The 13,039-nt window shown below is 60.8% G+C and overlaps 1 protein-coding gene across 10 annotated transcripts in view; it reads left to right on the top strand.

Moving 5' to 3' along the window:
- The window catches only part of HDAC4 (histone deacetylase 4), a 275,503-nt gene that overhangs the window by 134,634 nt on the left and 127,830 nt on the right, over window positions 1-13,039 (top strand). For 9 of the 10 annotated variants that reach the window (XR_014829177.1, XM_021075899.2, XM_021075896.2 and 6 more), the window contains one exon: window positions 2,321-2,392. Coding sequence is in view for 9 of the 10 variants with exons in the window: in XM_021075899.2 (XP_020931558.1) it covers window positions 2,321-2,392 (72 nt within the window). In the remaining variant the exon portion in view is untranslated. Of the gene's footprint in view, window positions 1-2,301; window positions 2,393-13,039 lie in introns of those variants that run through there. The other variant, XM_084998827.1, reaches the window with a different exon arrangement.

Raw genomic sequence — 13,039 nt, 5'->3', positions numbered from 1 at the left:
GGCTGTCCTCGGGGAGGACACTGGTTTACAGCAGGCTGATGTGTTTTTTTGGTTTTTTTTTTTTTTGTCTTTTTTTGCCTTTTCTAGGGCCGCTCCCGCGGCATATGGAGGTTCCCAGGCTGGGGGTCTAATCGGAGCTGTGGCCGTCGGCCTACACGACAGCCACAGCAACTCGGGATCCGAGCCGCGTCTGCGACCTACACCACAGCTCACGGCCACGCCAGATCCTTAACCCACTGAGCAAGGGCAGGGATCGAACCCGCAACCTCATGGTTCCTAGTCGGATTCGTTAAGCACTGCGCCACAACAGGAATGTCAAGGCCGATGTGTTTAAGCTTGATCCCAGAATCTACGAGGACCACACTCTTTCTTTGCGAGGGGAGTCGGTCAGCTGCTGTCACCTGGGCGACCCTGGGCTTGGCACTCCCTCGCGGTGAACCCCGCAGTGAGGGGCTCCCACCTTCTCCACTGTGTGCCTGCCCCTCTTCCAGCTCCCTGGGCTAAGATGGCATCTGAGGACACCAAATAGCTCAGTCTCATCCTGCGGGGTTTCCAAAATTAGGTTCCCAAGCGGAGGGAAACTGGAGGGAACCTGCTGGCGGGGGTGTCCCCGGCCGAGAGGACACGGCGCCGACTCCCTTCTCTGTGGTTCTTCTTCTTGGGCGCTCTTTGCCTCGTGTCTGTGTGGTCACCTGCTGGCGGGGTGATGACGTCTGGCTCTGCAGCTGCCTTTCCGGCCCCCGTGGCCCCTGCGCCTTGCCCTGCAGCCTCTGTACCCTGCCCTGCCCGCGTCTGTCCAGCTGTGCACCCTTGAGCCAGTTCCTGAGTGCCGTGACACGCAGATGGGTCTGTAAGGCCCTGGGTTGTACTTGTTGCCGGCTCTGGTCCCCATGATGGAGGGTGACACTGCTGCGTCGCCTCCGGCCCCGTGGCTAATTTGGTGCTGTGTGGTTGTGTCTGTGCCGTCGCGGGGCCAGTCGGGTGCCCGGAGAGACACCTCAGTGCAGACCATCCACTGACTGGTCCTGGCTGCCTTCGGGGGTGACAGTGGCCCCCAGGCCTTGTCCTGACCGGGGGAGCCTGGCCTGACCCACGGGTGTGTCCAGGGTCTTCTTACAGCCATTTTTATACCTTTGAGTTGCCAGACTCGGGGAGGGGTGGCTGCATCAGAGGAGAGCGCAGAGCCCAGCGTTTGCGTCCCCAGTGGCGGTGGAGGGGCCCTCACTGGGGGACCAGCCCGTCCTGTCCTTCCCCGAGGGTGTGGCCAGCGTGGCTCACACAGGCCACGAATCCCCCCTTCCTTGCAGGGTCTGCAGGTCCAGGAGAGACTTCCAGATCTTTTAGGGGGTCACTGTTTTTGCCCTTGGATTTTGACCATCTCCCAAGATACCCGGGGGCCGTGGACTCTGCATTCCAGGGCCGCGTGGGGGGTATCCTTTGGGGGTAGAAAGTGCAGTTTTGGTTCAGAGGCAGCAGACCTGCTCTTCCTGGTTTCGTTGGCGATGGGCAGACCCGCCTGCAGGCGCTGACGGCTGCTCTGGGAGCCCAGGGCTTTCTCCCCAGAATCGGCAGCGGGAGGGACCGCACACCCGCGTCTGCAGGGACACGCGTGTTCCCGCGGGCGTTCACACCCGTTGTCAGAAGCTAATTTTGCACCAAACGTGTGATTCCTGGAAGCGTCAGCGCCTCTTGCTCCTCTGTCTGAGAACGTGGTCAAAGGCAGGCCGCCCCAGGTTGCGGGGACGCCGCCTTTGGGGGGTCAGAACACCATCGAAAAGTGGACTTCGAGGAAATGGCTCCCTGCGTCCTAAGTGCCTGGCCCGGTGTTTCCCTTAAGCACGTGGCCCAGTTTCCTCGACGGTCCCGCAGGCAGGCGCACACGCACACGCACGGCTGTCCCAGCAGGGCCTCGGGGGCTGTGCCTCGGCGGCCCCAGGCCGTTGGTCTGTACCTGGGGCAGGACGAGTGGCTCTTCCGAGCGGGTGGCCTTAATGCTGCGGTCGCTGCGGCAACGTGGGCGCGGGGGCGGGGGGCGCGTGAGGTGGTCGCTGAACGGAGGGAAACCGCAGCGGCCACGGCAGCTCGGCCAGAGGCCCCCGGGCCAGGAGGTGGCCTCCGCCACATGCGCCGATGGGGACGCCTCGGGTTATTTTGCAAAGGGGGGGGGCGGTCTTTCACTTTCGAACGCGGCGAATAAAAAATAAACCCGTTCTCCTTTAAAAGCGAGGAGGACACAGGCGTTTCCGTTGCTTGTGGCGTGTAAAGTATTTTAATTGAAATGCGAGCAGGTTCTGAAGCCAGATGCTTTCTCGTTCTCCAGATGGACTTTCTGGCCGAGACCAGCCAGTGGAGCTGCTGAGCCCTGCCCGCGTGAACCACATGCCCAGCACTGGTAAGTCCGCACGCCCAGCCCCGGCGGGCAGCCCAGGTGGAGGCCCCCTGCCCGGGGGGCTGTGGAGGGGCGGGGGGCCTCCCAAAGCGGGGTGCCCTTTCCTGGGGTAGAAGAGGCCGCGGCTTTTGGAAATGAAAGGGCGTGGCCGGTGCTCTGTCGCAGGCAGAGACATGCAGGTCCCTTCCGACCCCAGCGCCGGCGCATGGGTGCTTGCCAAGGGAAGCCTGGCCCGTTAGGGGTCTAACTCCGGGCCCTGCGCCTGAGCTGGGGACGCTTGCGGGCAGACGGCGCCGGGTCCGGGCCTCGGGCTCTTGGCGGGGCAGAGGGGCCCGCGTCGTTTCCGTCGTTAGTGGCCCAAAAGCTCCAGCGTGACTCTCCATGTCTGGTCCCACGGACGCCAGTTCCCGGCCTCAGGCCTTGGATGTGCACCTGGATGTGCAGACCTGCTCGGCCCTGGGGCTTTCTTCTCTCGTCTTCTTTTGTAAAACACCTCCTCGCCCCCACCTGGCGTCCTCCGGGAGGCCAGCTCAGACCCGCGGCTGCTGTGCCTGGGCTCCCGGACCTTACGGAGGCGAGGCCGAGGGTGGATGTGCGGCCCCGTTGTCGCCGTCCCACGTGTGTCCCTGAGCCGGCGTTCTCCCGGACCCCAGCCTTCCGGGGGCCCGCTTTCCGAGGGCAGGGCTGGCTGGGACGGGGAGTCGGGGAGCCCTGCCTCTGCTGCGGCACCCCCGGCAGACCCGCCGCCTCACTCCCCCTCCTCTTCAAAGGGTTCGAAGCTCGAACGAGGCTGTGGGTAGCGGAGACCCTTCGCACGGTGACCTGAGGCCTGTCAAGGACCGTTTCTGGCGTCTCTGCAGCCCTGGGGCTCGGTCGCTGGTGCGCCCGCTCCCAGAAGGCGCTGGGCGTCCCCGGGCTCGCGCTCCGGCCTCCCTCCGGGGCCCACGCCCTCCCCGGCCTCGGCCGCACCTGTCCGGTGAAGCCAGGGCTTGGGGCCGGTGGGAGGCTTTAAACTGGCGGCGCAGACGCTGTCTTTCTACTTTGGCCCCGTGAACAGTCCTGATTTCGTTTTCTCTGGAGCCCTTTTGTCAGGGGATCCGCTTTTTTTAAACTCTGGGTCCTTGTGCAGCCTGGGTATTTTGGACAGTGTCCTGGCGTTCACCCCGGCGTGGGATGGGTTTTTCAGTCGCTTGATGACTTGTGAAAAGGTGCTTTCCAGGCAAACTGGAAAGTGGGTGGGCTTCCGACTGGTGTTCTGGCCTGGGGAGCCCACCCTGCTCACTGACCTGGAATCCTGGGGTGTGTCTCCATCTTTCCTCGTTTCCTAGATTCGTACACAGATCAAGTTTCTGTGTCTGAGTTTTAGTGGTGCCTAGATAAATGTCTCTTCAGGTCCTGTTGGCAGGACTGAAAACAGCTTGGGACGTGACTGGGACAGTGCCAGCTCAGGGCCCTGGGACAGTCCTGTGTCCCTTCTCTGTCTCTGGGGGAAGTGCCCGCTTGACTTGAGAGCTGGTGTTTGGGGCAGGGGGGCTCGTGCCCTCGAGCCGGTCACTTCCAGATGCCACTGGTCAGAGTCAACGCGTGAGGCTGCCCTTCCTGGTGTCTTTGTGTCCCTGGGGGTCAGTGTCTGCAGCATGACTGAAAGGGGGGGGCGTTCAGGCTGTGCGCATCCAGCGCTGACCAGGGGGCCGGCAAGGCCAGGGCGCCGAGAAGCTGCCAAAGCAAAGAGCCTTCCTTCTTTAAGCCCGCATTTTCGGTCATTCCAACCACCGAAAAATCCATTCTACAAAGAAACGCTCATCTCATGTTATATAATAACTTGAAAATTAGTAGGACAAATTCTCGAAAGCCACATTTTTCTGATAAGAGAGTAGTAGCATTTTTAGGTGTATTTTTATGTCAATCCCAGTTTGCTAGTGCACCGTTTCCAACAATTGAGTTTACTCTTAAGGGCTCTTTTGGCACTTGGGAGTGTGAAAACAAACTGATATATACGTGTAATTTGCAGGAATTACTCCAGCAGTCACGGTGGACTTGTTCCCTCGAAGGGGCAGCTTTCCCTGTGAGCAGCAGGGCCCGCACGGCCTCCCCACCGCCATCTCCACGCGCAGGCGGTGAACGGTGGCGCACTCGAAGCTCTTAAAGATCGGGGGTCTCTTTACATAAGTCAGTCCTTACAAAGTCAATCTTCAACTGAAAAGGCTCCGTTCAGAGAGCTCCCTGGTGGCTCACTGGGTTAAGGATCTGGTGTCATCACTGCCATGGTGCAGGTTCGACCCCTGGCCCAGGAACTACTGCACGGCGTGGGGGTGGCTGGAGGAAAAAAAAGCACTGTTCGTATTTGCTGTTTGTGGGCCCCCTTGAATTGAGACTCGAGACAAAGCGTACAAGGATGTCTCCAATTCGAAAAGTTTGACTTCTCGAAGGAAAACGTTGAAACAGTATTTATTTTGGATTGAGTCTTTCTCCGCCTTCCCCCTTGCCTTTTTATATGTGCACAAGCCTCTCCTTCGTCTTGCATTTCTCTTTCTCTTGTTTTAAAGTTCTGGGCAGTGAAACAGTTCTGGTGTAAAAGAGAAAACCTGCCGTCGCGTGGCCTCCACTCCGTGCTGACAGGTCTGCCTCAGACTCACATCCCTCTTTTGGGGAAGAAGCGGAGCGTGCCCGCTGTGGGTGGGTCTCACTGTCGCCCCCCCCCCCCCCCAAGGGTTGTCCTTTTCCTTCCTGGGTGGGGACTTGGGGCAGCCAGGGTTGTGGGAGCCGTGGCGGGTCCCCTGGAAGCCGCGCGGGCAGCTCAGAGTCCGTCGGGGAGGGTGCCGGGACCCGGGACTTGAAAGACACCTCAGTCCTTCATTTCTGCATCGCTGTGTCTTTTCCCGGTTATCAGAGCAGCACGTTTCTTGTAAAAGAGAGCGCGTCGCGGATGGGTGGCGTGCTGGCTCCGGTCCTCCAGCCGGACAAGGCGGCGCCCAGCGCCTGGATGGAGCGAGGGGGCTGGAGGCAAGGACCCTGAGGACCCGCGCCCCCTGCCTGCCCCCCACCCCGCCAGGCACCACCCCGCACCCGGGAGGCCGCGGCTCCACTGCCCTCGCCTTAAACGTCACCGTCTGTGCGGTTTCCTTTCAAGACATCCCTCAAAGGTGTTGTTTTAAAGGAAAATTCTGGAAATTTGAAGACACTCCCGAGACGCTAGAGAACTTGTCCAAACGAATTTTTAAAGAGAGCGCTTGGCTGTCTCCACGGAGTCCCCGGTCTCACGGGGCGTCGACCGCACCGTCCAGGGGTCACTGAGTTTCTCGACCCTCCTGGAATCTTGAAGCAGGAACTGTTTGAGGTGCCTGTTTCATTGTTCTTGTTTGGTTTTTTTGGTTTGGGGAGAGGAAATGTGAGAACATGCACATGGGAGAACGTTGGTGACCTCAGGGAAGAAGCTGAAACCTCCCTTCATTGCACTGGGAGTGATGTGTTTCTGTGATGAGTCGATGGCTGTAGCAGAGCCTTGCCTGGGACAGTGCTTCTCACTCCATCCTCCTCTGTGGGGGCTTTAAAAATACTTATCTGGATTTCCCAGCATGACTCAGCAATAATGAACCTGGCTAGTGTCCATGGACGCAGGTTCGATCCCTGGCCTTGCTCAATGGGTTAAGGATCCAGCATTGCCGTGAGCTGTGGTGTGGGTTGAAGACAAGGCTCGGATCCTGGGTGGCTGTGGCTGTGGTGTAGGCCGGCAGCTGCAGCTCTGATTCGACCCCGAGCCTGGGAGCCTCATATGCTGCGGGTGTGGCCCTAACAAGACACACTTTATTGAAGTACAACTGATGTGTAAGGTGTTAGTTTCAGATGGAGGGAAAAGTGATTCAGTACACATATATATACACACATATTTTTACTTCTTTCCAGATTCTGTTCCTGTGTAGGCCCTTTCAAAACGTTGAGTGTAGTTTCCCACACTCCACAGCAGGTCCAAGTCGGTCTCCTTGGGATTTGTTTGTTTTCCATTTTTGGCTGCCCCACGGCATGCGGCGTTCCCAGCCTACCCGCACAACGCCAAGCCCTTTACCCACGTGCCGGGCCGGGGATCGAACCGGGGTCCTGGTGCTGCAGCGACGCCGTCGATGCTGTTGTGCCACAGCGGGAGCTCCTCCGTGGTATGTTTTAATGTAAGGCTGGTTGGGGCGGCGTCAGTAGCGGATCGATGGCTGCCCTCGGTGGCCCCTAAGGCTGCAGCCTAGCACCGGGAGGGAGAGCCGGCGTTGCTCTCCTCGATCCGGCGCGTCCGGACCGCGCACCTGCTCAGGCCCGGGACCATCACTGGGTGACAGGCTCCATGAGGCCGCCCAGCCGGCCACCCTCTGGCCACGTCAGGGGTGCGAGCACAGTGGGACACGGGGTGCCGGCTGAGCAGGTGGCCTGCTGTGCTTTTCCCGTTAGCGTGTTTCAATTTTGGGGACAAACTCTGGAATGTAAGAGACATAAAGTAAAACCCAGCAGTCTGAACAATCAGATTTTCCCGCTTCTCCCGTCACGTTCCGTCATCCTGTGTGACAAGCGTGGCATGGAGCCGGCTTTAGGTGTCTGTGCTCTTGTGACTTCAGGACCTGAGAGCCACAGCCCAGCTGCGGAGGCCGTGCCCTGTGTGCGTTTACGAGCCGTTTGCACACGTCTTGGGGTCGCTTTGGGGGAACAAGTAAACTTATGGCCAAGAGGGGTTCTGGGCTGGCACCGTCCTGGCTGCTCCTCTGGAGTCCCCGCCTCGCTGGCTCCGTGTGGTGCCCAGCAGTCCCCAGACTCCACTTTCCCGTCTGGACTCTGAACGTCCAGGGCCTGCCCGCCCCTGCCTCCTTCCCGGTCCCCCGCTGTCCTCCCGGGGGTCTGCAGGGTCGCCCTGTTTCCTCTCCGGTCGCCCCACCCGACCCCCTCCTCTTCCATCGGACTGGTGTGCGCCCGCGGGCAGTGCCCTCTCCGGGAACACTGGAGCCAGGCAGGAGCAGCACATCCCAGGACACAAATGCAGAAGATCTTTCTGTCTGTTTTTCTCCTCTTCACCCCGGCACCAAGCACCACTCCTGCCTTCCCACCTCGGGCTCCAAATTAAAAGAATTGTATGCAGGAGTTCCCATTGTGGCTCAGCAGGTTAAGAACCCCACCAGCATCCATGAGGATGTGGGTTTGATTCCTGGCCTCACTCAGGATCCAGCATTGCCATGAGCTGCAGTGTAGGTTGCAGACGTGGCTCTGATCCCATGTTGCTGTGGCTGTGGTGGAGGCCAGCAGCTGTAGCTCCGATTCGACCCCTAGCCTGGGAACTTCCCCATGCAGCAGGTGCAGCCCTAAAAAGAAAAGAAAAAAAAGTGCTTCCAGGATCAGGGCTGGGCCGGCTGAGCTCCTGCAAGGCCTGGGGGCTGGGCAGCGGGATCTGCCTGCCCTTTGACTGGCTATGTGGCCTTGAGCCGGTGGCACTTCCTCTGAGCCTGGGCTGACTCTCTGGAGTCACGTGGATGCTCGGCCTGGCAGGGGTGTCAGGTGCCTGGGCAGCATAGCCTGCGACAGGTGGGTGAGGGGCTCCACGGCGCCCTCTGCCCGTCTTCTGCGTCACTGCTCCCACTCGCTGGTACCCTCTGGTCTGCTGGCCCTGGCTCTGCCGCTTCCTCCGGAGCGACTGTCCCCCCCCACCACCCCCGCAACACCCAGCCCAGAAGCTTGGGGATGGCCCCCTAGGACTACTGTTTAAGTGAAGCAAAACCAGCCGGTGTAGAGAAGCGTGGAACGAAGATGCCTGGAATTCTTGCTGAACGTGCCTCTCGTGAGGACCCGCACCTGCTGGGCTGTTCTTTGTTGCTGTGTCTCGTCAGCTTCCAGAGGCGTGTCTGCTCCCTGCCGCAGCGAGCACCCAAACCGCCTTCACATTTAATGCCGATGTATCCGTCTTTAATGCTGAGCCTGGCGACTGCGTCCGGCCCCGGAGAGGACGCGCGCTGCCCTGGATCTGTTGGCAAGACGCGGCCTCCGTGCTGACGGCGGTGCACGTGCTCGTGGAAGCTTGGTTTCTGGCCGCAGGAGCTGCAGCAGCTCGGCCAGGAGAGCTGCACGGTCCTTGGAACGCGGTGGAGGAGACGCTCCCGGAACCACCCTTCTGCCTGGGGCCGGACTCCGGAGGGCCCACAGCAGCAGCTGTGGCTTCAGAGCTCCGCCCTCGGCCCCGTCCAGGCTCTGCTCTCTGCAGCCCCATGAATCCGCCTGGCGGTGGAACCTGCAGGATAGAAACAGGACTCTTCTCCACGGGGCTCTTCATGGGTGGAGGTTTGCCTCTCGAGCCTCAGGATGGTGTTTCCGGGAAAGGCAGCCCCGGCCCTGGTGTTTCTGCTCTCGGGAACACACGTCCAGCCCTGTCCCCATGAGTCCTGGTGTCACTCGCCGTCTTTGGCCCCGATGGCGGGGAGCCCAGGCCTGGAGCCGAGGGGGCCCCTGTAGCTGTGAGCCCGTCAGGAGGCCGGGCTGCGCCTGAGCGAGCAGAGCTGGGCTTGCGCTGCTGTCTGCGCCGTCTGGGCCTCGGCTCCGAATGCGCCAGGAGCCTGGAGGGAAGGGGACACTCACCCCGCCTCTGCCGCTCGCCACGCGGGCGCTTCGGGATTTCTCTTCTCCTGCTGTCGCTTTTCTTCTTCCTCCCAGTGTTTCCCTGAGGTTGTTACTCAGATCGATCCTGTCAAACCAGGGCTGCCGTTATGGGCTTGAAAACAGCTTTTCCCTCCCGATAGCACCCGCGCGAGGGCGGCCTTCCACCTCAAGCGCCCTCTGGGTTGGCGGGCAGCGGGTTCCCACCAAGGTCCTGTCGTCTGTCTGAGCACAGTTTTCCTGGCCTGTCTAGGGACCCCGCTGCCCGCTCCTCTGTAGAACAGGGGTCTCAGAGCCAGGGGCCCTGGGGGTGCGGGCAGTGCTGCCAGCCGGGACTCCCGCCCTGCTAGGGAGCATCTTTTTTGGGGCTCCTCAGCCTCACTATCCCACTGCTCCAAGCAACTCCTGAGGTGGGCTCCTGGGGCCGCCACGGCCGAGCCCCAGGGAGCTCTGGTTTGGTCTCTGGTACCTGACGAGGCAGGTGCCCTAGCCACCTGTGCCTTTGCTGACTCCCAGAAGCGCATCTTGCCTGCGGTTGTATTGGGGAGTTTGTTTTAAACCCACACGGATTTAGCTCTTGGAGGATCGGGAAGAAGTGATGGTGCTGGTTCTGCCCAATTTAACCCGAATGCCCCCCTCCCCCGCCCCGTGCGCTCAGGTGCGCCACCCAGTGCTGGCCAGGCCCACCCCCTGCCACGCAGCCGAGGCCGGCTCTGCCCGGCGTGGCTGTGGCCTCCTTTCCCAGCTGTGTGCTCTCAACAGCCTCAGCGCTTGACGTGGAAGATGAAGGCCTTCCCCGCGCTGGGTGGAAATTAGATTGTTTGGGTGATTTCTGTTTAGCACAAGCTGTTCCACCCCATTAGGTTTGTATTGTTGTTGTTGCCAGAGACCCGCAGAGCTGGAGGCTCTTGTCGCGGGCCCAGGGGAGGGGCGGGAACGGCAGGCTGCTGTGTCGCTGGTCACAGCCCCGCCGGGGCTTCTGGGGGCCCGTGGGGACCGCCCGCGAGAGCCCGAAGGGCCCAGGTCGGCCCGGCTGTGTCTCCGTCTCTGATGAAGAGCCGTGGCGCCCGCAGCAGCGACCCCGAAGTCTGTGTTGACACAGCAAACAGAGCATTGAACCTCCGTGTCCTCGTGTGTATTTGAAAGCGGTTCTTAGGTGGAAGGATCGATTTGTCCCCACTCAGGATGTCGTGCTGTCGGTGCCCGAGCCTCGCCGAAGCCCGGGGCGTGGCCGGGGGGCGTCACTGGCGGGGAAAGTCCTTCCGGGGCCTCCTCTCTTTGTTGCCAGCTTTGGTGTCTGTGCTTCTGGGCGTACAGGCTGCGCATCCAGTCCTCGAACCCCGTCCAGAAGTGCCTCCCGGGTCAGGTGACCACTCGCGTTAACCCCTGGCCGAGTCCTCCTGTCGACCGGCCGAGGACCTGGTCAAGCTCAGCCTTCCTGACAACAACCTGCCCCACGGGGGCAAAGCCGCTAAGGAGAAGCCTCCACTTCTGGAGCCCCACAGCCATGCGTACCGTCCAGCAGCCTCAGCCGTGTCCCTGGCAGGCCGGCGTCCGAGCGCCTCTGGGGGGGCCGGAGTCTGCCGGGTGACCTTGGGCTGTGGTGCAGGGTTGAGGGGATGGGAGAGGCAGGAGGCTTTGTGGGTGCGTACGAGCCCCGGGGAGGGGCTGGCGCGCCCCTCCACGGCCCCAGTGCCCACCGAAGCACACTGTGTGTGGCCGGCCCCCCGGGGGCCCCATTGGTGACCTTGTCCCTCTCCCTGGGCCAGCCCTGCCCCCGACCCCACCCCCAGGCCTTCCTGTGGGACGCAGGGCGCCTGCAGACCTGGCATGGCAGGAGCAGGGCCACTCTGCCCGTCTGCTCTAGCTTCGGCTGTGTCCTTATCTTTTGAAGAACCAGCTTCTGCCTCTGCTGGTGCATTTACTTTCTGCTCTGTTCATTCCTGTTCTCATCTCGTTTCTGCTTTGGGGGGCTGGTTTTGAAACTGACAGCACTAACGGCCTGAAGCTAGCCAAACCCAGATGGGGACTTGAACCCACGGTTTTCACTGAGAGTCACTCACCCCGTGTCTGGACTCACTGAGGTTCAGGTTCTTCAAGTCTCGGCGCAGAAGGAATTCAGCCAGAGAGCAAGTGACAGGCAGGAAGTAGACTTGTTAGGATGGGACGCTTGGGAGAGACGCAGGCGGGCAGGCGAGGAGGCTGGGCCCCTGCCTCCCGTGGGCGACGGTTTCATCCTCCGGGGGGAGGGGGGGTGGGAAGAGCCCGCCTCTCCCTTTCGGGAGGAGCAGCTTCTCCTTGATGTCCCGCAGGGTGTGTATTCAAATCCGCGGAAGGGCGCTCCTCAAACTCCGGCCCTTGGTCTGATTCCGAATGCAGGCCTCACCCCGTCCCCGACCCAGTGACTTGAGGCAGTTCTTGCACCTCCGCTAGTCAGGCCAGCCTGCCTTGTGCGGATGGGTTTTTTGAGCAATTTATTAAGTTACAGTGATCTCCCGAGGTCTCCTAAGTTTCCCTCCTTATCTGTGGTCCTTTATTGGGACTTTTAAAACTACCTGTGTCTACTCCATCGCTGTCCATTTGCGCAGGTGTCTTATCCACGTTCTTAGGTGAACATTCTTTCTCTCGACGTGAGCTGTGAGCTTGTGTAGTTCTCTCCGGGTTCAAGTGGAGGTGCTTTTGTCCGTTCTAATGTGGACTATTCCAGTTCTAGGTCATAGTAGCTCATTTGTAGCCTATTTGAAATTTCTTCCATGATTATTTTTTCTTGGAAAAAATGGGATATTAAGAAGTGTTTTTCAACTGGAGGTGTGAAGTTTTTCAGATAGTCTTTTTGTTACCGATTTCCGACAGAGCGTGTTCCGGCTGGAAGTAACTAAGCCTTTAGACATTTTGCGACTTGCTTTGCGGTCCATGGTTCTGGCTTCACTGTGCACTTAGAAGGCTTGAAGCCCCGCGCCAGGTGCAGACTCCGAAATCCGCTTGTTAAATCAAGCCGGGCGGCGGTAGCACGTTGTGTGCGGAGTTAGAAGGTGCCAGAAGGTGACAAACGCTGTGGAGAAATAAAAGCGATGGAGGCAGACACATGCTTGAGGGCGGTTTTCCGTGGTTCTGAGAAACGTGGTCCAGGAGGGCCTTGCCGTCCAAGGAAGGCGTCGGCCCCCTCGCTCCTCCTACCGAGGGGGCTTCCAGGCGCTGGCCCCCACCCTTGGCCCTCAGGGCACATTATCTATGAATCAAAGATCCCCGTGTTTGTGGGGCGCATGTTACAGTGGGGGAGCAGCGGACGGCTGGGAACGCAGGGAGCGAAATGCTTGGTGGGGGCGCGGGCGGGCTCGGCAGTGAGGACCCCGGTCGTGGCCGGGGCGGGGCCCTGGTGGAAGCAAACGCCTGCTCTAGAAGGAGCAGGGAGGACCGTGGGGGGATGGGAGCCCCAGGCCCAGCCCGGAGAGGAATCGGGGCCCGAGGAGGAGAAGCGGGCTGCGCTGGGGCACCCGCCGTGTTTTCCACCCAGTCCTGCTTGCTGTGCCGAGGGTTCCCAACCCGGAGCCCCCACTGTGCTCGTGAGGTGAGCGTGTGCCGCGTAGAAGCGGCTGCTCCCGGCCTTCATCCAGCAGGAGCGCTCAGCCTCCCACACCTGCCGCTGCTGGCAGAAGAGTGGCAGTAGGACAGTAACGAGTAGCAGGCCAGCCTGCCGGCCCGCCAGCCTGCAGCCCTCCGTGGTGGGGACCTCCGGCTTCGAGAGCCAGAGGCATTTTCCCACGTGCCTTAAGTGGTTGAATTACTGACCAGCATCCCCGGCGTTCCTCCTGGACCCTAAAGTCTGAACCGGACCTCCTTGCTCCCCTCGACACAAGCTCAAGTCCCACGTGTCCAGCTCCCGTTGGACGGCCTTCTGCAGCTCCCCCCCACCATGGCCCACGCGCCCTGGAAGGACGCTGCAGTCCTTGATGGGCCTTTGAGCCCCAGCCAGAGCACCCTGGTTTCCAGAAAGCACGGGGGGGTGCGGGGGAGGGGGGCATGGCTGCCCAGAGG

The sequence above is a fragment of the Sus scrofa genome, chromosome 15, assembly GCF_054392235.1.
Source record: "Sus scrofa isolate SSC_HxYL_T2T_F1_AM1 chromosome 15, Sscrofa_HxYL_maternal_Yorkshire_Landrace_v2.0, whole genome shotgun sequence".
NCBI lineage: Eukaryota > Metazoa > Chordata > Mammalia > Artiodactyla > Suidae > Sus > Sus scrofa.
The sequence above is the reverse complement of the archived record's forward strand: the minus strand, read 5'-3'. Positions and strand labels throughout refer to the sequence as shown.